Source organism: Poecilia reticulata, chromosome 16 (genome assembly GCF_904066995.2).
Source record: "Poecilia reticulata chromosome 16, P_reticulata-male-v2, whole genome shotgun sequence".
NCBI classification, from domain to species: domain Eukaryota; kingdom Metazoa; phylum Chordata; class Actinopteri; order Cyprinodontiformes; family Poeciliidae; genus Poecilia; species Poecilia reticulata.
In genome coordinates, this window is record NC_088845.1 from 28,260,538 (window position 1) to 28,287,862 (window position 27,325).

Below are 27,325 nucleotides of genomic sequence, written 5' to 3' on the forward strand. Positions count from 1 at the left end.
TGAATTTTTGCAATTTTTTATTTTATTTTATTGCATGCCAGTTTTGCTTCCACATCCTTATGTCTTAGACACACAAAAAACAAAACATTTTGGTAGGTAAAGAAATGATGTGGTCTAAAGCTCAAGTACCAAACTCACACTGGCTTCCACACGCAAAAAATTAAAATGTCATTTACTGAATTAAAGATTTAAATCCGCACGTCGCCGTCTCTAAATCACAGTTTTAAACCAGCTTCACAACAACATGCTGTCTCACTTTGTTTAGCATTCACGTGTAACTATAGCAAATCATGTATTTACACTAGTTGCCGTTATGGACGCTGATCTTGTAATCAGTTTACTGATGACAGTGCAACTGAGCAAATCTGCCATCAAAAAGAAAACAAAAAAAGGACATCCATCAATTTGACAAGACGAGAAGGCCAAACCTCTCCTTAGAAAGCAGGTGAAATATGCATTAAAAAAAAAGAAGAAAATTTAGAATTTTTCTGATTCATTAAATGCGTGAAATGCTGATGCAGTTTCAGAGTTTGGGCAAACTCAGGAAAAAGTGACGAACTTGTGCTTTGATGCAGAAAAGAGTAAACTTATAATTCCTTCATTTTCTGTTGGATTTTCTCAACTACTACATTACATCTACCAACAAACCTTAAGCACATTTTTGTATGGCCTATATTTTTTAGTTGACAGATACTAATCTCAATCAGCAAATCAGACCTCAAAAGAGAAAAAAAGAAGAAAGAAAGAAATCGGTATTGGCCGGAGAAAGCCGATCAGTGCACCTCTACGACATTTCCCACTAATTAAAGCTGAAGCTCTACCAGCTGATGTTTGGCACTCTTAAATTTTCATAATTAAACCGAGAACTTTCACTTATCAGACACACACAAGCCCCCTTTGTTTAGTTTGGACCCACTTTGCAGCTTAAACTCCTGATTCTTTGGCAACTTCACGAGATTCAAGAGATTTATGAAGGAAATTTGTTATTACTGTTTTCGCTGAGAACTATGAGCTCTAAAAGTCGTTTGCTTTAGGAGCGCTTTGTGACACGCGAAGCTGCCGCTCTCTCAAGTTGAAATAAGCAAGACGCGGAGCAGCAGCAAAGCAGAAACACACAGTGGGGAGGATCTGGATTCAAACTCTTCGCTCTGACGGTTTGCTGATGTGCCGTCCCAGGCCCGCCCGTCGTTAGTGTTTGTGCCAGGTTGGGGCTGCCATGGGGCCTCTGGACGTCGTCTCCACCGCTATCAGCTCATCTGGGTTGTCCCGCGCCTTGTAGTGGAGCAGCAGGTCCTGAATGGCTCGCTCTTCAATCTGCAGGAAGAGGGAACCAGGGGGGGAGCAAAATATCCCACAGATTATGAGATGGGATAATGTGTTCAGCAAAAGCACATTTCACTTGTGGGTGAAAACGGGAAACGCTGACGGTGAAAGTCTTATAGCGGTAAAGGAGCATTTAAGATAATGGAAACCAGAAAGCCACATAGGGGAGAAAAGAAAAAAAAAAGTGTTTAGTGAAGGCAGTGGCAGGAGTCTGGCTTCGACGGCAACGCAAGACGGAGATGTTACACAGATAAATCTGCCAGACGGGAACAGATTGCAGACAAAAGGAGCAGACATTCCACCACCATGTAGTCCTAGTTTAGAATCAAAACGGGAGCGAAGGAGTGCGTTTGTTTGTCGTCTACCTGGATGAGCGCCAGCGGCTTCTCTCTGCTGCGGATCAGCGCAGCTTCTTGTTGCTTCTCCTCCTCCACGATGGAGGCGAAGGTCACCAGGGAGGAGAGGGGGGGGCTGCCCACGGCGCCCAGCACCCACGGCCTGAGGCGGAGGAGGGAGGAGGGAGGAGACGCACAGGATGGGTTAGAGCGCTGCACACCACGCTACGAGGAACGTCCCGATAACTCCCGGCTTTGACTTCATTTCATACGAGAGATCATACAGATTTTCTGAATGACGATCATTCTCACATTTCGTTCCAACCTCGCTTTAGTTCAGGTGTTCATTTATGAGCCAAAACTTCTGGATAAGGCTGAGGAATGGATTTTGACCGTTACGTGGCAACACCTCAACTAACTTTACTCCTGTGTTTAATCTGTGCAAAAACTGTATATTGTATTTGATGTATGTTTGCCTGTTTTGAGACTTAATAGTTGGTGATTAGGTATTGTTAATAATGTCTTCCAATAACACTTAGTTACCCTTAGTGACGCATTCAAATTTCCTGTCAACTTTGAAGAGTTTTGGAGCAGACAACCTGCTAAAAGTGAAAATAAAATTATTTGCAGGGGTTCGTCTTTCAGTAAAATAATCCCAAACATAACGAATCGAATTCAATATCAAATTGATATTAAAAATCATTGACAGAAATTGTATGCAAACAAATGACAAACTTCTCACATTTTGGGGATCATTTTCCTTCAACTTCATGATTATACACCCAAAAAATCCCAATGAAATAAATTGAATTTCCTGGCAGTGATGTCGCAAAAAAGTACAGGAGGTATGAGCGCTTATGCAAAGCGCTATAAATGTGGTCAGAAGCATTCGGTTATACGGATACCGCAGCCAGGCCAGTGTAATGATACGAGCAGGAGTTTCCTCGGGAAGCACTCGCTGAAGACATAAGACGGAAAAAATGTCTGACGGTCTGTCAAATCAAAGATTAGAGAGGCATCTCTATTAAATCGGACTGTGGGTCTGGAAAAGCACGGCTGAGATTATCCAGGGCTTCCTGACTCGACGTTAAACCCGCTCCGTGCTCTGCGTGATACGTGGTGACGCAAGGACTGCCCTTGTCGTTTCTGATTTGCATCACCGCCTCCACTTGACTGAGTCCTGCAGCTGTTAAACACCCAGAAATATGTTTTATTTATTTATGTTTTTGTTACAATCCAGGATGAAAACTGCTTATAGCAGGACATTTCAAATCCAGTAAACAAATGATAATCACAGCGTACTTCTTTTGGGGGTCAGATAGCGTATAAACAGCAAAGCACAACATTTCCTCGGGTCAGGATATCGCGCGCGTGTGTGTATACTGTGTTTATCCAGCTGTCAAGACAGGCTGTAAAGGTTAGGGTGACTCTGTCTCCACAGGCAGGTCAACCCAGCTGCATCGGGTCACTCGGAGCCGTTCGGCTCACCCAGATCCTCCCTCACTCCATGCCTCCCAAGCAGAGAAACTCCAGGAACCCCAGCACTTAACGTCAACGACTCCACCAGTAACATACGACGGCATTTTATTTATTTTTTTTTTCACCACTTATTATGAAAACTCGTCTGAAAAATGTTTGGTTTTCCTGCTCTGAAATAAATATAAAAAATACATTCATGTTAATATGATGATTCTCTGTTGAATCCGCTTTTGGAATAGATCAATTTAAGTATGTTTACGCCACCAATAGCAATAATATAATAGAAATGCAGTAAAGTAAAAATAAAAACCGCAGACTGTGATGACTGTGTGATAAATACCTCAACAGTGCCTTCAAGTGGAAATCAGCAGAAAAAACAAGAAGCTCTGCTAATTTCAATACCAACTTGTGTCAGATTCTTTTTTTTAAAAACGCACTTGTAGACCCTTCACAATAAGCAATAAGTCAATTGATCTCATGGTAAAATAAAACAAACTCAATTTCCATTTGAAGAACTGGTTGTTTTTTTCCCCTCTTTTTTTTTTTTTTTTACCAAAAGCTGGATGACAAGTCTTCAGTCTGGGGCTTTGGTCTCAACTAGCCTCTTCTTTTTTATTTATTTATTTTGTTCACAGAGACTTCATAATTTAGTTTTTTCTGTTGTGTTTATTTTTGGATATTTAAAATGTTTTCCAGTTCCAGTGTTGAAGGTTTATTAGAATTAAAGTATGATGAGAACGTGATCTTGCATTATTATGACATTGGCGCTATATTACTTGAAAATGGTCACAAAAACAACAATATTATCGTTTATCACAATAACTTCAGGTCCATGTATCAGCATGACAGGCCTTTGTATTTGAACCAGTTAAATTAGACAATGTGCAGGTCTGTCAATTAGCCAGTCACATGATAAATTCAATTGAGCTCAATAATTTCTATTTTGATGATTAATATTTTATTTGCACAGACTTCATAATGGATTTTATTTATGGTGTGTGTGTGTGGGAGGGAGGGGTTAATTTGTTTTATTTATTGATTTTAGTTTAGTTTTATTTTGGATATTTAAAATATCCTCCTGTATTAATGTTAGATGTTCTTTAAAATAATTTAATTGAAGTAAAAATTTGTTGCCACGGTGACATGCGTAGTAATGTGAAAGCATCCTGCTCACCCAGTGGGCTTCTCCGGCTCGCCGCCATCGTTGTTTTTGAACGTGACCCTCCGGGCAGCGGGTGTGGCACTGGCGGAGGTCCCCAAGGCGTTCTGGACCCGCTGGGGTCCCGGGTGACCCACTCTGGCTGAACGGTTCTCTTCCTCCTCCACGAGAGCCCGAAATGAGCATGAAGAAGGAGGGGACTGGACAGCTGTTGCCCTGCAGAAATGCAACAGAAAATACTGGAATATTGACGACGATAAAAAGCTTTGAGTTGAGAAAAAGAATCCCACAAACCCCAATAATAAAAGCACGATTTAAAAAGGTTTTTTTTGTTTGTTTGTTTTTTTAATCAGTTGGCTCACCAGGCCTTCTCGCTGCTCTTGGATGGCGTTGCTATGGGCACCGATTTAGATGGAGGTGAATCCACACTGGCCTCTCTGCTGGCCATGGCCAACATCTTCCTCTGCTTCTGGGACAGTTTGGAGGAAACAGCAGAGTGTTTGACGCTGGAGGTCACCCTGCAGGCACACAGGAAAACACACACACACCTGAATTAGGACAATGAAATCTAAAAATATGATGAGCTTAAAAACACCATGTATAGTTGTGTAAATGCATCTGCTCTAGTGCTGCAACCAAATCATTTTAGTTGTTGATTATTCAGATGATCAATCAACTAAAAGAATTGGCACAATTTGGAATTTATAACATTTTTAATACAAAATTAGAAATGCCTTAAAAGATATAATATTTTATTGCCCAAAATGCAACAAAACATTTGTCTTGTATACACTTGATTATTTACAGCAAAGGATACATCTGCAGTTAAATAGATACTTGTGAAAAGCTCAGCCATTTCTGCTCAACGTAGCACCAACACAGTGCAGGGCTGATTTGTTGATTATGTTTGGATTTACCAATTAATAAATGAAAAGCAAAGGAATAGATTTTTTAAATAGGATTTGAACCATTTGAAGCTAAATCTGCCAATTGAGGAGTTCTTGGCAGATAACATTTACAAATAAGTTTTTTTTATTATTATTTTAAATCCAAAATGTGCATGTTTTTTGTGGAGTTTTTGCTGAATTACTGCTGACAATATTGTTCTTTCAGATGAATTAGGACATCCTGCAGGAGCGAAAAAACAAGCTCATGGCCTTGTTTTGACTCTGCATTCCCCAATTAATAATTAATTGATTACTAAAAAAAAGTTGATGATTATTCCAATAATCGATTTGTCACAATTAAACATTCCAGCCCTGATCCACTCAGTATGTAAGCCGTCTCCTTACACTCCGGGGCTTTTTGGAGTTGCACCAAGAGTCTGCAGAGAGCTGGCCTCCATATCCATGATGGTTCTCAGATCCAACACTGGAGGAGCGTGAGCGGGACTGCAGGTGGTAGAAACAGAGTTGTTGGCATCAAGGAAACGGTGCCACAGATCCACCATCTACATTTCAGTTGCCTTAGTTCTACCAAGACTTGATTAAAAAGTGATAAAATGCGTGGATCATGGAGAAAATATCCCTTACCACGCAATAAGCTTGGGGAGGTTTTTGGGGATGGAAGTCGGGGGAGTTGCAGGGAGAACAGGAAGGCTGGATCTCAGGGAGGTTGGTGTGCTGGGTGGAGTCTTCAGTCTCTGACTGAACGCTCGCTCATCCTACAGAAACGAGCAGGAAAAGTATTTGATTTAATAGCAGCTTTAGAAAACCAGACCTAAGAATATTCATACTATTCAAACAATTTGAAGCATCTGCCGGAATGTAAGTGCTTTAAAGCTAAAGGTGGACTATGAACAGAAATGAAAGTTTTAACCACTAAGAATTAATATGAATTTATTCTTCTAGGCAATAGTTGAACATAATGAAGATGTTAAAACAACCTCCGGTTTGTCATGAAAGACAGGAGACTGCATGTCTCTGGGACTGCCGACTGCCATGTAGCTGCCCTCCGAGTCAGACGTGAGGACTTCCTGCAGAGACTCTGCGGAGTTGGCCTTCCCCGTCTTAACCAGAACAGGAGACACCGCTGGACAAAAAGAAGAAAGGCATCTTACTAGAACAACTTGCTGCAAAATGTACATAATACAGGTACAAATGTGTGTGTGTGTGTGTGTGTGCGCGTACCTGCAGCAGAAGGGCTCTGAATGATTTCAGAGAGTGTGTAGCCTCCTGAACTGTCAGAGCGTCTCCTTGGTTTCTTTTTTGCCTTCACCTTTGCCTTCTTCAACAGAACTTCTCTGAGAACGGAAGATGAATAAATATGATCAGAATATTATTTTGGAGAGTGAGTTTCACATATAAAAACCGTCATTTACAGGTTTTTAAATATAGAGTGATACTTTCGTGTTTTTAGTTCACTTTAATGAACAATTAATTAAGGTTTTGGAACCATTTTCCACTCTGCCTTGAAAGTAGAATAGTTAATTTTATCTTGACGGACAAAGTTAATGATTGGACTAATCTACACAAAGAAAAAAAAAATTGGTTTCTTGAGTAATTAATTTGCATCTGAAAAATGTGACACTGACGTATGGAAGTATTTTCCTATTGTCTTCAATATCCAAATAGTTTATTTTAATAAAGGTGCCTTAATAATTATTGTATTTTAGTCTTAAAAACTGACTTTTATTAAAAAAAAATTTAACCATCATTGTAAGTACGTTAAATCTGTGTTTTAAAATTCATAAAGCAGAGAAGTATTATGCTTTTAGAACGACCATAACCCCAAATTGATTAAACATCTGTGGAACATTTTTATAAGTGCCTAAAAAATAAATGAATAAAATTCTGCCAAAATAGTGATCATACATTCAAGTACTATTCTACAGAGGAGTAGAGGTCTATGTGTAATAAACATCTGCATAAATTCAAAAAAGTGGTGTATTTACATGTGAAGCTCTATGCAAATTGTGAGGCTCTGATCTGCAATAATAATTACATTTCTGCCACCAGTTGTTGACACAAAAGCAAAAAATAATGACAATAACAATAATAATAATCTTTCAGTAGAATCAGTATGCCCTGAAAAACAACTGTTTAAAATCAGCATTCATTCCCATAATGATTGTATGTGAGATTCTGACTGGAACTTTTTGCATTTTATTACACAGATAAAACTGCAAACCTTTCCTACTGCAATTTCTGAATAAAGCTACATATGCATTCATTGCAATAAAAAAAAAGTTTATTATCTAGTGTATTTATTGCTTATTGTACCTGGAAGACTGATCCAGTTCCCCCTCTGGTTTGGGGCTGAATGCCGAGTCCAGGTCCTCCTCCTCATACGCACTAAGGTCTGGTGCTCCGGGATACGGCGTGATGACTCGCCTTTGCATTGCAGGGATCTGAAAACAAGCAGTTCCACATACAAAAACACACCCAGCAGCTGTTTAAAGTAATAAATGAGACAGTTGTGTTTTTTGTTTTCTTTCAGATTAACATTAAAATAAATCTCTCTCTCTTGTGCTGTGTGTGTGTGTCAGAGTAGAGAAATGTCCTCTGTCAAACTGGAAAAGCTGCTAATGACAGGCTCGAGGAAAAAGGATAAAAAGCCCGAGGCATTGATAGAGCCTTGAAGCTTCCCAGAACCCGGTCCAAACAATCATCCATCTAGTGCAAAGTAACGAGCCCGATGAGCACACAGCATGGAGCGCTGAGATGAAACTCACCGCCCGTCTGTAAGCTGCAGAAAGCTCGACGAGGACTTCCTCACTGAGGATATCCAGAGCCCTGAGGACGACACAACCACATAAAGGAGTTAACACACACACACACACACTTTTATTTTCTAACATTAATATCACACCGATTAGGATATAAATAGAGAAAGGTTTTACCAAATATACACAAAAGTTCAGCCAAATACCTACTGAATTAAGTTAAATACTACAATAACACAAGATTCTGTAGCTCCAAGCTTTATTTTCTTTGCCATTAAAAATATTAAACTTGATAAGGTGGTATGAATTAGCTAAGCTACGCTGTTGTATTGACTCAGATTCTCACTTGGACTCCAGCAGGGCACCAATGTTGAGGACGATGAACTGCAGGCAGGACAGTTTCAGCTGCTCCGCGTTGTACAAGGTGGCAAATTCCAGCAGCACCGCTGCGTTTTTCAGGGTCACTGAGGGGAGGGGGGGAGATATGCATCAATGCAACAACAGTTTATGCATTGTTCCAACAGTATATCTATATCTGTCACACTATGTCTATAAAGCTACAAGTTACAGATGCGTCAACAAGTAAGTACCCCATTAATCAACAACTCAGAACTTATTTCTTAGCAAATATTAGGGGGGAAAAAATTAAAAAATCAATAAGCAGTACGAAAATAAAAGGATTTTCAAAATGTGGGGCATGGGGAGCATGACATGAGGGAAAAGTAAGCCAGAAAACTTAACTGTGCACATGTCTGTAAAGCCCCAGGAATTTTTTTTAATGTATAAAAAGAGGAGGCTGTACAGCTCTCAGTTTGAAAACCCCAGGTTTATAAGACATTAGGGAAGAAATGACAGAAAGACATTAGAAATACTCTTTTGCAAGTGAGCCCCCAACCCTGGAAGGTCAAAGTAAGAAGGGTTGAAATGTCACATCAAGGTTAATTTCTGCAAAACATTAAGCAGTTAGAAATTAAAAAAAAGGACACTTTTTAAAAACAACCAAATATTAGTATTTAAAACCCTAAATCAGCATGTTGGGTGGTAAAGTTCCCACAAAAAACAAAAGCATTAATTTGAAACAAACTCCTGAACTGTGAATCCTGGTGGCTGAAGGCTGATGACCTAAGCATCCTGCTGCAACTGAATCCATCACGAATTCCTCTGTAAACCAAACTACTCTACAATCAAAAGGGAGTCTATTCAAATCAAAAGTCTGTTCATGCACTGCTTCTTCACTTTGCCGTTTTATCTTTGTTAAATAAACACACAAAATTAATTTCAAATCTAATAAAGAGCCAAAGGATTTCTTCGCTTTCTGATCCTGAAATGGCTTTCCAGCTACTGATTTCAGACATTAAAAACTGCCTGGATTGAACAGCTTATATGCAAATTAGCCAAATACCCTCTGGGGAAAAAGAAAGAAAGAAAAACACTGTATCAACATGAATTAATCTTAAACCAATTTAGAATTTCTAATGGAAGACAAATGAATTTGCTCTTTTAACATAAAACCCCCCTTAAAGACACCCACAGGTTAGAATAGCAGAGCACTTCCTGTGGATGGAAAAAGGAGGAAGACAAAGAACATACGGTTCTCGGTGATAACGACCTCGCACATCTCCTTCAGCCGCGTGATGAGCAGCTGGTCGGCCACAACCAGCACGTTGCACACAAACTCCACGTTGGGAGATTCTGTTGAGATAAGGACCAGAACAAGCAACAATAAAGCCATTATGACCAACCCTAATCCGGCAACCGTTAGAAAAATCAATCAAAATGTGAGTCAGGACCTTTAAGGGTGGGAGACTCATCTGTGTAAATATACTCCAGAATGACCTGGAGGATCTCTGAGCTGGTGGGCATCTCCAGAGCTGAGCACGATGTTGCCTGAAAGAGAGGAGCACAGCACGTCAGATAAACTGCTAAAGGAAATGCTCAGCGGGTAAAGAGTACAGAAATATTTTATTTTTCAAATCTCGAACCTCAATCCAGGGGTTTCCAAGCATGCTGTTGAAGTATTCTGATAGAAAAAAACAAGAACAAAGCAGAAACATGATGGATGAGGATCAAAATATTCGCAAAAAATTTCAGAAATTGTTGAAAATGTCTGAACTGACGTGTTATGATGATATTAACTAAGTTTTGCTGTAACTTTATGAAAAAGCATCAGGTAGAGCATATTTATAGTGGAAGGATAAAAAAAACAAAAACTAATCTTCTCTCTTGCTCTCGAAGGCGGACACTTTTTTCCTCTGCTCCCTCCCTGCCCTTGTCTGCCCTGCTTGCTCTGTTCTTGTCCTGTCTTTTTCTAGATTTTGGGAGCCTTTCTTTGCACTTCATCCAAATCTACAAATTATGGATCTGGTCAACCGATCTCTCAATGCAATTGATCAAATTTTCGACGAGAAGTCTGGGCACAGGAGAGCCCTCATGTCCTGCAGGGACACACCCTGCGGGATTCACCCTGGATTTACTCATGATAACAGGATTTCTGCTGTTTGGAGTTTGTGTATTCCTGGCTTATCGACAAATTTGTGACGGACTTGGCTGAACTAGCAAACACTCAGGCTGTTTGTGTGGACAGAGATGAGGACTCCAAAACTCACTAACCGGATGGAATCGATCTTGGAGAAGTTGCTAGTTTCGGCTCAGTGGAACGACCAAACTAATTTGGATGATTGGGAACTGAGATGTATTGGAAAGACTTTAGGGAAGATTGAAATTTATAATCTTCCCGACCTAAGACATTCTGTTTCTGAATTGGCTTTCCCCGTGTAAAATGCTGTATATAATTTGTAAGGAAAAATTACCAATCAGCAGTCGTTCTTGGTTTCTTACCTAGTCTTGCACAGAGGACACTTTTGTGACATGGAAACTCTTTTCCATCATCAGATTTTAGAGTGACATCACAAAGATAGGTGCTGCACAAACAATACAACATACAAGTATATACTTAATTGTTTACCATTCTTTTCTTTTTTTTACTTTTATTAAACTAAAATTAACTCTTATACGTACCACTTTTTCTGGAAAAATTTGAGCTTGCTGCCAGTTTTCTTCTGTACAACGTTAATCTTTCCATTCTCATACTTCACACCATCCAGTCTGAAGGGAGGGAATAAAAATATCTATTTATTAGAACTGAGGGCATTAAATCAATTCTGCCTTTGTCTTAGAGAGGGGAAACAGCTGCTCACCGTGCCGACAGGCTCCCCAGGCCCAGCTTTTTAGCCACAGCCTGTAAGGTTTTCACCGGGTTAGCCCCTCCTTCGCTGGCCCTGGTCTTGTCACCTTTGCCTCCCTTCCCCTTTTTGCTCAACTTGGAGCCCTTGTTCTTCGCCTTGTCGGCGTCACCTTTGGTTGAAGGTGAAAGGGACTGGTACACTTCGAGGGCTGAGCAACCTCTCAGCCCCAGGTCCTGCAGACTGCTGATAAGCCTCTCGTGCTCTGAGTCCTGGCCAGCAGAGACAGAGGAACACAGTCTAAATGAAATAAGCCTGGCACAATCAGAGGAAACGGTTTGTTCAGGTGAATCCCGAAGATGGACGAGAGAAGAAGAAAAAAAAAAAATCAAGCTTGGCAGGGTTTCTTCAGGTTTCAGCAACTCAAATTTAAGACATTATGGATGAAATTTAAGATCTGTATCATGACAGAAACGTGCAAAAGAAACAACTTTAACCATCATAGTGCCAGAATGAATGTAGCATCATAGGGGATGGCAGCAGAAGTGAGCCAATGGCAAAGACGAATATCATTCAACCAAGTGGTGATAAATTTGCACTTAGACCATGATAAACACAAAAAAGAGCTAGCTAGACAGTTTTTCCACTGCAGGAACCAGAACCAGAACCAATGGTTCCTGCTGATATAGCTGCTAATGTACTTTGCTAGCTAGCAAGGGTATGATATCGCAGGGTTTCCCCCAGAAAACTTGCTAAGCCCGGTGGTCAGGGCGTCGAGTCGGTCCACTGGAGGTCCACCATGTTTTTGTATTAAAAGATGTTAAGTTGACAGGAAATGTAAAAGTATTACTGTGTAATTATACGTTACGGGAATACATCTCCAGTGAAATGCTATTTAAACCCACAACTAGACTAAAAACAACAAATTTGCACTTCTGTTTAATCCAAATTAAGTCAGTGGCTCCATCAGGCCCCCAAGGGCCCCATAAACACTTATATTTTAAAACAGACCACAGATGCATAAATGTAACATTTGTTTATTGAGATTATCAATGCTGTTAAATTTGATTCAATTGTTTAGGCATACATAAATTAAAAGATTTTAAATTGTTTAACATTTAGATGCAAGATTTTAAGGAGCTGGCAAGGTTACTTTGTAAAACTTCAATGAACAATATTCATAGTTAGATTGTTTTGTTACCATAGCAACAATCTGTTGCTGTGAGTTTAATCTTTGAATTTACAAATACAAATTAGTAAACTGCGATTACAACTTATTGCTTTTTAGGCTGGCCAATTAAACTTCTTCCTTCTGTCATATTTCACTAAATCTAACACAAAAGTTGTTAGAGGTGCTGATGTTTTAGCAGCAAGAGGGGCCCCTAAGTCAAAGTCTGCTCAAGGCCTCATACAGCCTTGGACCGGTCCTGCATGATGAGGTAATCTGCTGCACTACACAGCAATGGGTATGCGCAACAAACGGGAGATTTAATTCAGTGCTGCTAATGTGGTTTTAGTAACTCTTTCATTTTGTGTCTGTTGAGGTTTTTAATCGTCACAGAAACTATTTTGGTTGGTTGAGTTTATGGGACGAGTTTCTCAGATCTCCGTGCGGCCGCGCGCTTTGACTCTAAGTAGACAACGCATTTGATATGATTTGATGCATCGTGTAACCGGAAAAATAATACTAAAAATAACAATAAAATAATATAAAATCAGCGTGATGCGTGACTACGAGGAGAGCGCGAAAGCTCCTCACCGGGCTGAACCTGCATGATGAGGTTAGCGCTGCTCGTTATCCACAAACTCTCCGGCCAACCGGGACCATAAACTTTACAGGGAAGACAGACACAGAGCCACACGCTGGGCAGTGTGTTGAGATGTAAACGGCGCATATAATTGTTCGTTTACAAAGATAAATCATTCTCACCGCTCCACAATGCGACCTCCGAATTCGCTATGAGTTATTCCTACGGTTCACATAGAGCTGCGCAACCAGAGCTAACCCGGCGGGCTTTAAACTCTCACCTAGAGTTCTCTAAAGGATCATAATTCCTCACAGTAGGTTTATGTAAACACTGATATTGCCTTGCCAGCAGTATTAGCAAGGCAAAATTGCTAGCAATACTGGGTACAGCTATTAAAGACTTATAACTAGACCTTTGCTAGTTAACAAGAATATATTAACAGCTAGTTACCAGTAGCCTTGACCACCTCAAGTTACAGAAGGCAATAAAGAAGCGACTTAAACGTTTGAGTGACAGAAAAGTCCAGAGGGAAAAAAAACTACTTTATGGAATGAGATTCAATAGTGAAATCATGACAGCATTTAAAACCTGTGATTAATGTATCTGAAGTGAATTTACTTTTTTAAAATTCATTTAAGATGTTTTAAAACCTTAATTTTATATACATGAATTAAGGATTAAGGAATTAAGAATGTGCACAGATAAAAAAAAAAAAAAAAAAACAACCACCACCACCACCACCACCTTGGGTTATTTTATATTTCTATGTAGGTTTGAATAATAAAAAAAAAACTTTAAATGATTAAATGTATATAATTGAACAAAACAGGTACAGCGTATAAACAAAGTATTTAAGATATGTAGCAAATCCAGAATACAATCACAACAATGTCCTCGTTAGGTATAATATTTCAGTCCTCAGGTACTTCAACACTAAAACTTTACTTTAAAAAGTTTGTTATTCTGAATCTTAAACTTTTCAGAGAAATGTAGTCTGACACAAATGTATTAAAAGGAACCTCATCTCCCACAACATGATCATAACAGCCTTCATAAGCAAAAATCTATCCCTGATCTTACCGATTCAGGGATAGATTCTCAAGAAACATAATATTGGATCAGGCTGTAATTGCTGCTCGATTCTCACACTAACCTCAGAAAAAAAAAAATCTTGTACCTAAAAGAAAGAAAGAAAAAATACATGTAATAAATGTAGCTCTCCACTAACCTGGTTTTGGCCTGTTGACGTCCCTGAGCCTCTGGGTCGAGCCCCGTGCACCAGAAGCTCACAAGAGTCCGTGTAGATGAAGTGCAGAGCGTATTCCAGCACGTCCACCGCGATCTTCTCCAGAATGAACAAGTCGCACCCAACGGCGTCTTCGCCCCGTCTCACCTCCTTGTCAAGCTCCTCTTTAACGTCGCAGCGTTCAGACATGAACAGCTTCCGGAAGAACTCGGACCTCATGGACAGAATGTACTTGTGAGCGGGGAAGTTGCGCTCGCCGGCCTGAAGCGTCACGTCGTGGATGCTGTCCGTTTCGTCCGCCTCCTCCAGAAGACTATGGAAGTGCTGGGCGAAGGAAGACGGAGAGATGCTGGGCACCTCAAACAAACTGGAAGATACAGAGAAGGAAAACAAAAAGATACACATTTTCAGACAGATTGGGATTAAGCCATTTTGAACAATAATCATAGGAATAAAGATTTTTATTCCTATGATTATAAATAAACTGTTAGAAACATGACTATATAGTGCTACGGTCTTCATAATGATTACATACTGTAAGTTTATTGTTGTCGCAGTTTCATTGAACAGTGCAGATCTCAAAGATTTCACTTAATTGCAGTAAAAGTTAGCTAGTTATTAAAGTCACATCAAGTTTATTTGTATAGCATTTCAGCAACAAGGCAGTTCAAAGTGCTTTACATCACAAAAACACAATACAGTCACAAATTACGAAACAATGCATTTTCTCAAATCCCACCACCGAAATCATCAAGGAAATATACATCAAATATATTTATTCATGCTTCACTTACTACTAATCAAATTTCCTTCATTTGTGAAGCACTTTGTGCAAATGTTCCAGCTAATGGAAATGTGCTATATTAATAAATACATTTGGCATTGATATTTTGTTTCCTGTCCTGCTCATTATATTTGGTCTATATTTGCCATGAACTCAAAGCAGAAAGACGTTACTGGCTTTTCAAAAGTTAACATGTCACAATTCTTATTGCACTTTTTCCTTATGCGACGCTGCACTTTTGTAAACATTTATTCCTTTTAGAAATGTCTGATGAACATGTCCCTGTTTCCGCCCCTAGATGGCGCAGTAACCAGTAAAAATATGATCTATTGGTAGAGATGAGATTTCTCATCTCGCTTCCGTTTCTTAACAACAAATCAACTACACATTTCTTGTCTTGTTTGTATTTTAGCTCTGATACTCTGAAGCTCATACTTTCCACTGAAATTGATCCATTTTCAATTTCAATTCAGTTAAAAAGCACTTTACTAAACAAATGAATCTAATTCATATCCAGAGATGTATGAAATCCGATTAAACCTACATAATGGAACCATGTGGATAATTAGAATTAATTTATATACATTCAGCGTTTTTCTACACTTAAATAAAAACTTAAATCAGTTTAAGAACAATTTAATTAACCTGGCCCAGCTTTTAGACAGAAAATATTCCTAATTTTCTATGATTAACACAATTGCATTTAAAGAATATAGGAATCAGTAATAAAATAAAGAAAAAGGCACACAGATTTTCCAGTAAGAGGATTTTTTTTTACAACTGATGAAGATGTTTGAACAGGTGGGAAAAAAAATTTTACCAAAAATATTTTTAAACAAACAAGAGTTAATGAGTTATAACTGTCAACTTTGTGACAAATTCATAATCAGCCCGCATAAAGAAAAAATTACTATTAATACTAAATTCTGATGAAGTAGATAGTGACTCTTAGATATGAGGGGCCGTTTAGGACAAAATCTATATTTTGTCTCACACACTACGAAAGACTCACGCACACTCAAAAAATCCTAAAATTGACGTACATGCTACTAAAACGTCACACACGCATATACATTTTATCTCACACGCATGCACAAAATCCCAAAATTGCACACACACCACTAACATGTCGCACACGCACACAAATTTTATCTTTGTCGCACATACACTGTACTAACATCTCGCACACACAAAATACTAAAATTTGCGCACACACGCATACAATATTTCTCTCAGGCATACACAAAATACTACAATTGTGCACATACACTACTAAAATATCACACACGCAAACAATTTTTTTGTCTTACCCACAAGATCGCACATATAAACTAATAAAATATAGACTCATTCTTTTATATGCGAGACTCAGTTTTGTATGTGTGAGGGACATTTTTTGTAGGGCTGTGTAATAATATCGATTTTGCGATATACATCGATATTTTCTTTTCTAGAAAAAAAACGATATTCATCCGCAAGTATCGTAACATCCAACTATCACCTTGCTCACTCACTGCTTGCTTTGCCAGGAGAGTGATTAGGTCATCAGGCTTAGAGTGATTCCTTCAGATGTTAAGTGTCAAGGTTAAAAAAGTATCAAACTATTCAGAGCAGGGTACTTGGTGCACTTTATTTACTTCACAAATGCATGTAAGCTACAGTTTGTACTGTTTCAATTAAAAGAAACATGTTTTCTCACCACTTCTTTGATTCATTTTGTCCAGCTGTCGACTTTTAAGTCTGTGTCCATGTCCAACCAGAGCCAGGTATTGTGTAGTTTGTGCTTTTAATCAGTTTTCCGTTAAATTAATTCAATCCAACTCTATAAACAGTCACAAAATGTCACCAAAATCACTCCGTCCCTCTAAAAATCTTTCAGAAAATTGCAAAAGCGTATCGAATTGTATCCTTTGCTGAATATCGCAATATACATCGTATCGTGAGCAGAATATTGTGCATCATATCGTGAGATCATTGCATCACTACAGCCCTAATTTTTTGTATGTGTGAGAGGTGTCACGGAAGAGGCGGAGCACAATTTGGATGTCAGATCGCGCATGTGTTGTACCACAGTGAATTAGCTTCAAGTTAGTTATTAGAGCTCCACAGAGTAAGAGGCGTTTAGCTCAAGGTTAATCCGATTTATGAACTCTAATTTCGGCCAGATGTTCTCTAGCGCTCCCTCCTCAAGCGCTTGGAGGTTCACCTAGGGCTTATTCTGGTTCTAAGGCCGCTCACTCCGGCTCCAACGCCGGCTATGACACTTGTTTTAATGCCATCTACTCCGGCTCTATAACACCGGTTCTAAGGCCCCTCACTCCGGTTCTAACGCCGGCTCTAACGCTGGTTCTAAGGCCGCTCACTCTGACTCTAACGCTGGCTATGACACCTGTTTTAATGCCATCTACTCCGGCTCTATAACACCGGTTCTAAGGCCGCTTACTTCGGTTCCAATGCCGGGTCTAACGCTGGTTATAAGGCAGCTCACTCTGGTTCTAACGCTGACTTTAACGCCTGTTCTAATGCCTGTTCTAATGCCGTTTACTCCGGCTCTATAACGCTGGTTCTAAGGCCGCTTACTTCGGCTCTAAAGCCGGAGTAGAGCCCTAAGAGAACCGATGAGCCCTTGAGGAGGGAGCGGTAGAAAACGGCTGGCCGAAATTAGCGTTCATAAATCGGATTAACCTTGAGCAGACGTCGCTTCCACTGAGGAGCTCCAATATCCAAATTGAAGCTAACTTCACGGTGGTAAAACGCATGCGCGATCTGATTTCCAAATTATGCCCCGCCTCTTCCGTGACACCTCTCACACATACAAAAAATGTCCCTCACACATACAAAACTGAGTCTCTCACATGCAAAATAATGGGTCTATATTTTATTAGTTTATATGTGCAATCTTACTCTTGTGACTAAGACAAAAAAAATTGCTTGCGTGTGTGATATTTTAGTAGTGTATGTGCGCAATTGTAGTATTTTGTGTATGCCTGAGAGAAATATTGTATGCGTGTGTGCGCAAATTTGGTATTTTGTGTGTGCTTGTGCGACATGTTAGTACAGTGTTTATGTGCGACAAAGAAAATTTGTGTGCGTGTGAGACATGTTAGTGGTGTATGTGCAATTTTGGGATTTTGTGTATGCATGTGGGAGAAAACTTGTGGGCGTGTGGGACATTTTAGTAGTGTGTATGCGCAATTTGAGTATTTTTTGAGTGTGCGTGAGTCTTTCGTAGTGTGAGAGACAAAACATAGATTTTGTCCTAAACAGCCCCTCATACTCAGAACAGCTACATTTATGCACAAAAAGCCAACGTCATATTTGGACTCCTCACTCACCACATCCATTAAAGTCAACATTTTAAAAAGTCACTCTGTTGGCTGGTGAAATTGCACCTGCAAATAACTTTAAAAATACATTTTACTTCCCCAGGTAGCAAGACATCACTGAATCTGCATTTCTTTGTAAAAGTTCAATAAAAATCTGAAAGAAATTAAAAATTCTCCCCCTACTAGTTCACTTTGGCTGGATGAGTAGTTGTACAGTTTGTGAATTTGTGCTCCAACTGGTTGATCTCACACCTGGTTCTGGGGTCAGCTTGAAGAACTCCAAAGTTTCGTCCTTTGGAGTCCATGGTGATGCTGACGGCTCTGTGGACCAAAGGGAGTTTCTCCAGGCGGATTCGCTCGTACATGGTGCCAGCATCCGATGGCCCAGAAACCTCCACACTGACCTCTGGAAAAATCAACAGTTCAGCAAAACTAACAAGGTAAGAAGTGACCAAATCAAAAGCAACAACAAAAAACCCCCCAAACAAATCAGATCTATATTTGGTCTATATTTCTGACAAAAATAAAAGAAGAAAGACAACTGGAGCAGATTAAGCTTCGTATTTAAATAAACCACAACACTTTATTAGTGGATTATAAAATGTAATTAAATGGGAGAACAAAGGGGGGGGGGGTCACTCCTCACCTTTTTTCTCGCCGTACTTTTTATACTCCCCGGCCCATACGCCGCTAAAGCCTTCCCCGTCGGGAGTCACAAACATCATGCCGTTCTTGCTGAGGGCGATGTCGGACATGAAAACCTGACGCGAATACGCCCACCTGCACTGTCTCACCGCGCTGCCAGACGAACGCCAGCAAAACACCTGACGGAGACAGGAGAGTTACACAACTCTTAGTCATCGCCGACACCTGGACTGTACCATGAAGGTACGGCTGTTTTTAGAGATTCCCCTGTTAAACTGTATAGAAAGGGTTGGATAACTATAGGGGGAGTGAGGCGGTGATGAAAATATAGGAAAACAGGATCCGTTGTGTTTGGAGGACAGCGTTTAAAATCTGTAGCTTCAGGCTTCTGAAGTTATATAAACAGCTTATATGTGTGTAAGAAGCTCTGACTTACTCTCCCTGCTTCATCCAATGCCAAGATGGCAATCTTTTCCCCTCCGCTGTCGTTCAAGATCTGCGGATGTACCCGATGGTCTAGACTGCCACCGCTGATCAAGACTTTTTTGATGTTAAGCTGCCTGAAAAGAAAAAAAAAATCCACAGTTATTTTAAGTGTTTTTCTTGTTTTTTTAAAACAAGCTGAGATGTCTATAACTACTCTTGTTTTTCTTACTTGGAAGCCATTTTCTTGCACTGGTAGTCAGCCAACAGATAAACGTCCCCTTTCCCAGTCACAACCACAGTTGCTCCGTCACTAGCCGCTGCCATGGCGATGCCGACATCCTTGTGGTGCAGAGCTGACACCTGACGGGGCGTCGTCACGCACTTCTCCCCGTTTGGGTCGAGCAGGTAACCTAGAGATCACACAGAGTGGTGCAAAAATCCATCTGAAATTTACCGAATTAGCTACACACTGATCACATTCATGCATTTTAATACTTCATACTTAATGTTTTACACCAATTATTTTATGAAGTACACAAAAAAAAGGATTATTCAAGGCTCCATGCTAAGGTTTTTTTGCATAATATTTCAGTCTCGATTAATTTTTACACTTCAGTGCTACATGTTGAGGCTTTCATCCCAATCGAACCAGATAGTTCAGTCATATTTTGCATCTGAAAATAGTTTTGTTGATTTCAGTGCCGAGTCTTACCCAGCTGCCCTCCATTCAGTCCCACTGTATACACCGCCTCTCTGGTCCACAGCACCGTGTGGAACCTCCCTGCAGTGACTCCCATCACCGCCCTGCCTTTCAGCATTTTGGAGAACACCTGATAATAATAACAACATTAAAATAAATAAATAAAAATAAAAAACAGCACATGTATGACGTGAAACAAAAACAAAACAAAACAAAAAAAAGAGGAAAGCCATGACCCATTGTTTTGGGGGGGGGGGGGGGGGTTTGTTGTTCTGAAAGGTCAGCTACCCCCCCTCCTCACCTGTTTAGGAGCGTGTGCAGAGGCAGGGGGAGGAGTCAGGCCCAGCTGGTGGAAGGTGTTGAGACCAAACGTGTAAACATAGCCTTCCTCTGTCAGCACCACAGTGTGGTCTTTGGCTGCTGCCACCTGGGAGCAATGGTGGGACATCAGACCCTCCACCATGCGAGGGACCTACAAACAGAAAGGAGAAAAAAATAAATAAATCACAAAACAGAAAAAAAGTCAATATATTTGCAAACAGAGTGCCTTCATAAGTATGTGTACATCTTTAAAATGTTCACATTTTGTCACATTACAAAAGCAAGCTGCAGGTATTTGACTGATGGACCAACAAAAATCAATGACTAAAAATGAACAGAGAGAAAAATAGTACATGGTATTTATTTTACAAATATATGAAAAGTGTGGCAGGTATTCGTATCCAGCCCCGAACAAAACCTTTGGAGTCGTTCCAACTGCAACTACAGATCTTTCTGGGTTTGCCTCTACCATCTTTACATATGTAGAGACTGAAATTTAAGTCCTTTATTTTAAATTTTTTTTATACAAAGTAGCTTAAGTTCCGATTGAATGTAATAACTTTTCAACAATGAAAAGTTATTAATTGTTGAAAAGACTGGTGTCCTACATCGGTCTATGAGCAGACCAGTCTAACACACAACTATTATTTGATATAAACTAGTCAACCGCATGTTTGGTTTCATGTTTAGAGTTGCTCTCCTATGAGTATGTGAAGCATCACCACACTCTCAAGTCCTTTATTGTGTCTAAAAGCTTTTCTTCCAGGATTGCTTTCCATGTAGTTCTAACAATCCTCCTATTAACTCTGACCGCGCCACTTACATGGCTTGTGTCAAAGAGAGAAAAATGACTTCTTGTTGTGTTTTTTCAACAACTTCTTGCTCCCTTCATAAAAGGAAAATTTGAGTTCTGTAGAGTTACCCTGAGCCTTAACGTGTCCAAAGCTCGGGATATTGATTTATTACACAATCCTCCTTTAAACTTCTGCACCCTAAAAAAAAGGCCGCATCTCAGTCCGGCATCTCTCTCCATTTTCCACAGAGGCACCATTGATAGAGCATCATTCTCTGACGTGACAGCAGCAACGCTTCAGACAAAAAGGACCAGAGAAAAGCCGTGAGGTCAGCTGAGAGAACTCCTGGGGTCACGCTGCCTTCTATTGAAGGACAAACAACGCTGGGACAACCTCTGTCAGAGTTTTGACGAAGGTTTTGAAAATAACCTTTAAGCAAGTCATTACGCCCACATTTCTGTTTTTTTTTTTAATTGTTGTTTTTGTTCAATATTCTAATTTTAAATGTCAAGTTTCTACTAGCTGTAAGTGGAAAATCACAATTAACAAAAAAATGAAGGCTTTCAAACATCCATGTGTGTGCAATTAATCTATATAATGTGTTTCACTTAGCGAAAGTTCAATATTCTGCTTTATCGAATGGGTCTTTACATAAACATCAAAATTAAACACAATTAAGGTAAATGAATAAGAATATATTTGAAAATATTTGGATGCATTAGAATATTGTCACTTTAAATAAGTTTTACTATTAACTGCAGCCTAACATCAGAATTGTGTCTCTTTTTTGCCAAGTCGCTGGTGGTTACAGTTTGCTGTTTAAATAACTTCAGAGCACAAAGCTGTGTTCTGCTTTAAATACTGAGCATAAAACGAGATTTCTGCAGGTTTCACCTGCTCAAATTTAAGATTTTTTAAGACCAATGTGAGCAAAAACATACAAGACCTGTATCTCCACAGAAATGTAAGAACTTCGTCCAATCAACTGGCGATAAATTTGCACTTACAACAGACACAAAAAAGTGAGCTAATTAAATAGCTAGCAAGGGTTTTTTAGCAGTGAGTTGCTAGTAGCCTCAACCGTCCAGCGTCACACAAAATGTAGATGTCTGGGTGTGACTGAAACTTTTGCCTGATAGAAAAGTCCCATGAGGAAAAAAAAAAAAAAAAACGTCCAGAGACTATATGATTAAATAGTCTTGTCAAGACAAAATTCAAGACCTGTGATTAATGCACTTAAGGCAAAGTGACTTTCTTAACATTAATTTAAGACATTAAAACCTTAAATTTAGACATATGAACTTATGTGTGGATGCACTGAGACTTCTCTATGTTGTCCCTCAACATAAAGGAAACTTAAAAACCCAACACAAGTAAAACACAAATTTGATAACAATCTAGATCTACGCCTTCCTCTGCTCATAGGATGAATAGTGACTGAGGAGATCAGGTGTTTCTTGGTAGTTACTGAGAAAGGTATGTGACGAAGTGCTGAGTGATGAGTCAAACCTCACCAGATAGGTCTGTTCATCCCCATGACCCAGTCTTCCACCTTGTCCATGTCCACAGGTAAACACCTGGCCTTTCTGAGACAGGAACACAGAGTGGAACTTGCACACAACCACCTACAGGAGGAAAATACATAATTAGGATTTTTCACCGTTTCTTGTAGTTGTACAAAGCAATATTCTGAGCAAGCTTTTTGTAACTGGGCAATACTTCGAACTTTGACCTCGCAGTTGGAGGCTCTGATGAGTCTCCCTCCATGACATCCAGCCAAGCTCTCATGTAGCGACATTAAAAACACTACACCAATAAAAGGCCAGGGCACAAGTGGAAAAGCAAACATCATTATTAATACATTGGGCCCCTCAAGCCTTCAATAGAGCGCAGGGATGTTTTCTGAAGAATCTCATTGATGTGGACGTTCGCACACACGCGTGCACAGCGGCGTAGCTCATTTAATTAAAAGCATGTCATTTGTGGAATTAATATTTAACCTCTAGCACCTGCTGGATTAGGTTAGAAAGACAAAGCCTACACTCTACATTGCCAGGTCATTGTGTGGCCATGACATCGGATCTACCCGACCCACGGGGAATGTTAGAAAACCGTTTTGCGAGAAGAAACATGTAGAGAAAGTTTCTTCTGTTAATAAAAGGGACATTAAAATAGCCAAAACTTATTTAATTCAAAACAGTCTCGATATTTGCGAGCGAAATACTACTTACCTGGAAAAACTTCCACAAGTTGTGAAGCAAAAACACAAAACTTCATAGCTTATTTAGTGTCTGTTTTATTAACTTGGAATTTGTTGAGTGGTACTTTTGCACACAAATCTACAAATTATTAGCAGTTAATTGCATGGTGATATAAATTTTTCAAACAGATTGCTGAAAATGAAGCAAATGATAAAATGTTTTCCATTAAATTTCCTCCCAGGAAAAATGATGGTGATCATGCTCCGTTTGACTACATCTGCCTTGAACTTGGTGGTTCAAGTGTTAACCCTACACCCTCACAAGTTTAACATCTTCAGTTGGTTTGAAAAATTGTGTCGTCAACATTGTCAAAAGATTTACTGGAAACACTCAGTAAAAAAAACATCCAAATATTTTGTATATCTGCAAAGAGAGTGGCATGGCGTGTTCTTAGCTTAAAATGTTAAAACTCAAATTTCTATCCTTTAGGCATAAAGAGAACAGATTCTGCAAACTCAAACCTCAAATTTCTAAACAGTTAAAGTACAACCCGAATCTACTACGTCACAAACTGAGACCAGGCCAGTGGAGACAGTTAACATAACATATAAAAAAATAAAAAATAAAATCATTTAGTCATTTAGTATCAATGTTAGTGGCTTGCTAGCAAAAAAAAAAAAGTGTCAAAACTTTCAAAAAAATACCTTATATTCCCAAGGGTTGCAGATTCAAAAGCAAGAGGCAGCATGAGTCAGCCATAAGGGAAAAAAACATGCTGACAAACCCTAAGGAGAAGGTTGTGTAATGCTGGGCTCCAGGGAGGGGAGTGGTTATCTGCTAAGCCTCAATTGCAACTTATCTCCAAAGCACAAGTGCAATTTTTTTTAAAGAACATTGATGTAACATATGTTGGCAATCTCTTGATAAACAAGGTGAAATTGAAGTCCTTTTTAGTGCAGTGAGCTGGAAATAATGAGTCAATCTCTCCTGAGGAGTGAGGAGTTTTCTTACCTGCTTGATGTAAACTCCGGTCCTGGCAAACACGTCCACCAGCTCAGGGTGATGTCGGCTGTCCTGGTTGCCGTGGCCCAGACTAAAATTAGTATTGCTTCCCCACATGTACACTTCGGTTGGGTCTGCAGTGAAGGAAAGATCGTTACAAGAACGGAAATAACACCGTCTCTACACGTTTATTTAACTATTAGAAGACTTTTGATGTTCTTCTTCTATGCAGCTAAATAAAAAACATGTTCATTTACACAGGAAGCATAGTTTAATGTCCAAAAAGACAAAAGTAGATGATGCAGAATGTCTCAAATGTTCTTACCGGTGTGTTTGAAGACAACATGTGCAGGTCTGTCTTTCATCGTCAGGTCCAGGACAGATAGACCCTCCTTGTCCAGGGTGGACAAAAGTCCACCATGCTACACATGATCAAAAATTAACAACAACAATAATTAAAGAGAAGATAAATGAATATAAAAATATTCACTTTGGAAGAAGTTAGTCCAACCAACTTCTGTGTCACAATGTTATTCTGTTCATCGCTTCTTTGCTTCTTTCACTTTCAGTTCATTTCATGTTTTTTTATTTTGTCAAATTATCACCGACTTACCAAAAGCATTTTATGAGGATTTAATGTGATCGTTCAGCATCAAGAATCACAGAAATAAAAGGGAAAAAAATATCTTAAATGATTTTCATCTTGTTCTTTGCAAATAAAGTTTGTAAATTGGTAAGCAATTTTTTTTTCCGCCTGCTTGAGTAGATGTTTTTTTAGAATCACCTTTGGCTGCAACGTTTTTGGGGTATGTCAACAAATTTGAGGATTTGGAGAGCTTTTTTTGTGCAAAATGGCTCAAACTCCATCAGACTGAAGTCCTGTCACACATTCCAAATTGGATTCAGACCTGGACTTTGACTAGGCCTTTGTAACACATGAATTTTATTTGATCTACGGCAGGTTCAGCTATAGAGATTTGGTCTTGCTGTCCCGCTCTGAGGCAAAGTTTAAAAGAAAGCAAAAAATACAAAAACGTTGCATTATTTCACTTTCACTTGAGAATGAACAAAGTAGTCATAAAATACATTGAAATGTATGTTTACAGCAATGCAAAGTGTGGTAAAAAAAATTAGAGGAAAAGATCACTTTGTAGAAAATCTCCAAAATTAAGAAGAGTTCATAATTCGTAAACACGTACCTTGACCAACGATATGAGACAGTGGATGTGTCCATAGAAGGCACTGCGGTGCAGCGCATTCCAGCCGGACTCTTTATCCTTCAACATCAGATCAGCCCCTTTGGCGTTCAGCAGCCACTCCAGCAGAGCCTTTTTTCCCAAAGAGGCCGCCAGGTGAAGGGCCGTGCGACCAAAAGCGTCGCGCAGGCTGGTTGCATTGTGGCAGTGTGAAGCCAGGAATGCCCGAAGCTTCCCTTCGGAGCCACTGGTCAGCGCCGCCACCACCTGGTCTGCATGTTGCTGGGACCGGCATTTCGGGGTGCAGTCCAGAGGTGCCAGACTCATCCTGGCCTCTTCAAAAAAAAATAAATTCTCTCTTGCGCTTCTGTCACAGAGCCTTTCTGACAGCCCACCACCCACAATTGTAAACAAGACTCGTCGCAACAAACCAATAACACTGCGACTCAATTATTTTGCAGAACAAAAAGAAGCTCTCGGAGGAAAGGAAAGTTTTTGAAAATTGTCGAAGTGGCTTGGAGCGCTAGAATTGTGCTTGTGTTGAGGTTCCACCGCACCCTAGCGACCCCAAGAGCCTTTTCCGTGGCTCCCTTCAGTCCACCATTTCGATCAAGGGTCGAACACACACAAGGCTGCTTGCGGCATACACCGGCATGATGAATTCAATAAATACAAAACTTAACATGCACGTCATACAAAAATGTACATCTCAAAAAATTTGCAAAAATAGTTTTTCTATCCAACCATTTACGAAAAAAAATAAATAAATAAAAAAATAGCAACAATTTCAAAACCCCCTGACCACCACGTCCAGCAACCCAACCATCCAACTTGAGGGGAAAGGCCACCTTTCCCCCCCAAAACTCACGCTCCTGGTTTTAAAACTCCATAATTGTAGAATGCACCTGGGGAGAAGAATAAAGGCAGTATTTAAGAAAGGACAACAAAAACTTACACTCTGTGTGTGGAAACAACGTTTTGCTACTTCAAAATATTTTCCTGGCTCCTTTAACACCATGAAGTCATTCTAGTGAAGCATTTACTGTATCAGAACAGGGTGAGTGAGTTCTTAGAACATAGTCGGAATGTCAAAATGACTCGGGTAATAACAACTTTGACCTAATTATCAACTTTAAAAGCTTAGATCTGCTGAGTGTGGACACGTAAGATGCGAAGTTACAAATGCACAACTTCAGCATTATGTAACAAGCTAAATTAGCCGGCTAACATCAAGTTTAAGGTTCTTTGAGTTTCTAAAATATCCCAATACTGTATGCACGTAAAACAAATTCAACTTAATAAAAGTTTATTGAATATTAATTACATAGGAAATGTTTGCCGTTAAGCTACCTTGCAACTAGCTATCACACAAGCTAACGGTTAGCTGTTAGCTTCTCAAATTGTTTCAGAATGTTGTGTAATTTAAAATATAGAAGCAGACAATTGTTCAGGAAAAAAACACATAAAGGGGTCTTTACTGTTCTCCTCGTTAGTTTAAGTATCTAATAAACACTGTTGTGTTAGCTTTCTTTAGGGGAACATTGCTAGCTAGCCTGATGATGCTACTGCGGTAGAGGAAAATATATAGATAGATAGATGTTTTTTTCTCTTACCTTCCGCTAGATGAAGAAAAAAGAGGATACGGAGAAAGTAACTTTAGCGACGTATATCCAGGGTGTCATAATTGCAAATGAGAAACTTTAGAAGGTTTTGAAATTGTGCCCAGTTTTGTCAAGGCTAAAATCCCGCAGGTTAGGTAACAACACCCACTTAACATCAAGACTTGCGATTGGT

The 27,325-nt window shown here is 39.6% G+C and overlaps 1 protein-coding gene across 1 annotated transcript; it reads right to left on the bottom strand.

Annotated features, from left to right (window-relative positions):
- Window positions 1-27,325, bottom strand: ibtk (inhibitor of Bruton agammaglobulinemia tyrosine kinase). Its single transcript, XM_008431925.3, has 29 exons — window positions 27,145-27,325; window positions 25,535-26,436; window positions 24,661-24,757; window positions 24,345-24,469; window positions 22,647-22,757; window positions 20,319-20,489; window positions 20,030-20,147; window positions 19,547-19,727; window positions 19,328-19,451; window positions 18,893-19,070; window positions 18,499-18,652; window positions 14,119-14,503; window positions 11,158-11,414; window positions 10,979-11,065; window positions 10,799-10,881; window positions 9,943-9,980; window positions 9,751-9,847; window positions 9,551-9,652; window positions 8,307-8,424; window positions 7,970-8,030; window positions 7,518-7,645; window positions 6,426-6,538; window positions 6,182-6,327; window positions 5,829-5,959; window positions 5,589-5,687; window positions 4,659-4,814; window positions 4,312-4,512; window positions 1,689-1,821; window positions 1-1,314 (listed from the first exon to the last, which is right to left on the bottom strand). The coding sequence occupies exons 2-29, from the start codon at window positions 25,856-25,858 to the stop codon at window positions 1,189-1,191; spliced, it is 4,044 nt and encodes a 1,347-aa protein (XP_008430147.1). The 5' UTR covers window positions 25,859-26,436; window positions 27,145-27,325; the 3' UTR covers window positions 1-1,188.